The sequence below is a fragment of the Nicotiana attenuata genome, unplaced genomic scaffold, assembly GCF_001879085.1.
Source record: "Nicotiana attenuata strain UT unplaced genomic scaffold, NIATTr2, whole genome shotgun sequence".
Taxonomy (NCBI): Eukaryota; Viridiplantae; Streptophyta; class Magnoliopsida; order Solanales; family Solanaceae; genus Nicotiana; species Nicotiana attenuata.
Window position 1 is genome coordinate 83,351 of NW_017673672.1, and position 1,654 is coordinate 85,004.

The 1,654-nt window shown below is 40.6% G+C and overlaps 1 protein-coding gene across 3 annotated transcripts in view; it reads left to right on the top strand.

Moving 5' to 3' along the window:
- Positions 1-1,654, top strand: part of LOC109217008 — a 10,422-nt gene that overhangs the window by 7,580 nt on the left and 1,188 nt on the right. For all 3 annotated transcript variants that reach the window (XM_019381234.1, XM_019381236.1, XM_019381235.1), the window contains 3 exons: positions 1,169-1,282; positions 1,380-1,436; positions 1,527-1,593. In XM_019381234.1, coding sequence (XP_019236779.1) covers positions 1,169-1,282; positions 1,380-1,436; positions 1,527-1,593 — 238 coding nt within the window. The remainder of the gene's footprint in view (positions 1-1,168; positions 1,283-1,379; positions 1,437-1,526; positions 1,594-1,654) is intronic.

Consider the following 1,654-nt stretch of genomic DNA (forward strand, 5'->3'; position numbering starts at 1 on the left):
GGTTCGTTTAACCGGGGTACGTAAAAAACCGGTTTTAAAAACAAAAAGGTTTTTTTACCTTAGGGGGTTTTAGTTTTACGGAGGTTTACCGGCGTTTACACGGTTCTTAACGGCTTACGACGGTTTAGTTTTAGTGGTATAGTACCGTAACAACCGAAAGGTTTAACGNNNAGTATAGGTTTCGTTAGACCGGGTTTGACGACTTCCCGATTAGGGATACCCGTATTTACGTAAACTTTTAATGGTACCACGGGACACGGGGGGAGTACCGTCGTTTAGTCGATTTCCGTGCAAGTANATTTAGACGGTTTGGTTTTGGTAAATTTTAAATTACCTTACTAGTGACAAGTATCTGACATTTCCTTTTCTGTGCGTGTTGTGTAGTCAGTTTTATGGATTCTCCGTGTGATAGTCATTGGAATGCAGTTGTTCGCATTCTTCGGTATATAAAATCAGCTCCAGGCAAAGGTTTATTGTTTGAGGGTCGAGGCCATGAGCAGATCGTTGGATACTCAGATGCTAATTGGGTAGGATCACCTTCTGATAGACGTTCTACGTCTGGATATTGTGTCTTGGTAGGAGGAAATTTAGTGTCCTGGAAGAGCAAGAAACAGAATGTGGTTGCTCGGTCTAGTGCAGAAGCAGAATATCGAGCGATGGCTATGGCGACATGTGAGCTAATTTGGATCAAACAGTTGCTCAAGGAGTTGAAATTTGGTGAGATTAGTCAGATGAGACTTGTGTGTGATAATCAAGCTGCTCTTCATATTGCGTCGAATCCAGTGTTCCATGAGAGAACTAAACACATTGAGATTGACTGTCACTTTGTTAGAGAAAAGATACTCTCGGGAGATATTGCTACAAAGTTTGTGAAGTCGAATGATCAGCTTGCAGATATTTTCACCAAGTCCCTCACTGGTCCTCGTATTAACTACATATGTAACAAGCTCGGTACATATGATTTATATGCACCAGCTTGAGGGGGAGTGTTAGAATAGTCATGTAAATAGTAGTAAATAAATAACCCTAATCCAATATATATTAGGAGTAGGACATGTTATGTGTGTATATATATAGGGCTCGTTGTAACATATGTTAATACATCAATAATATAATTTCTCCTGTGCTTTCTCACATCATTGACTCTAATGTTTTAATGCAAGTGCAGATATATAAAGTTGGTGCAGAAACATGGTTTGGATATTTCGCAGCCTGGTGTAGCATCAAACATTGAGTTGGCATGGCGGATGGCAAAAAGACGTAATGACACTGAAGTCCACAAGTAGGGATTCCTGCATTACTATGTATAACTGCACAGATTAAAACATTCCATGCACATATGGCTTGATCTCATATACAGTCTATTGTTTGTGCTGCAGGGAAACGGAGGAAAGACCTGGCTGGTGCACTGATCCGCATTTGCCACCATGTGCAGCGTATGTTAAAGCAAGATATTTTCTACGAAATACCTTTCTCACTTGATGATTGGTATCAGTAGTTTTACTTTTTATTTTATCTGCAATCAGATTCGTTGAGATCATGGCACCTGTTTTCTCTCGAGAGGCATGGCGGTGTGTTTGGTATATGATCCAGGTATCAAATATGTGTGATGCTTTTTGCGATTTATTGTGGCTGCTTCCTCAACCCCCCCCCC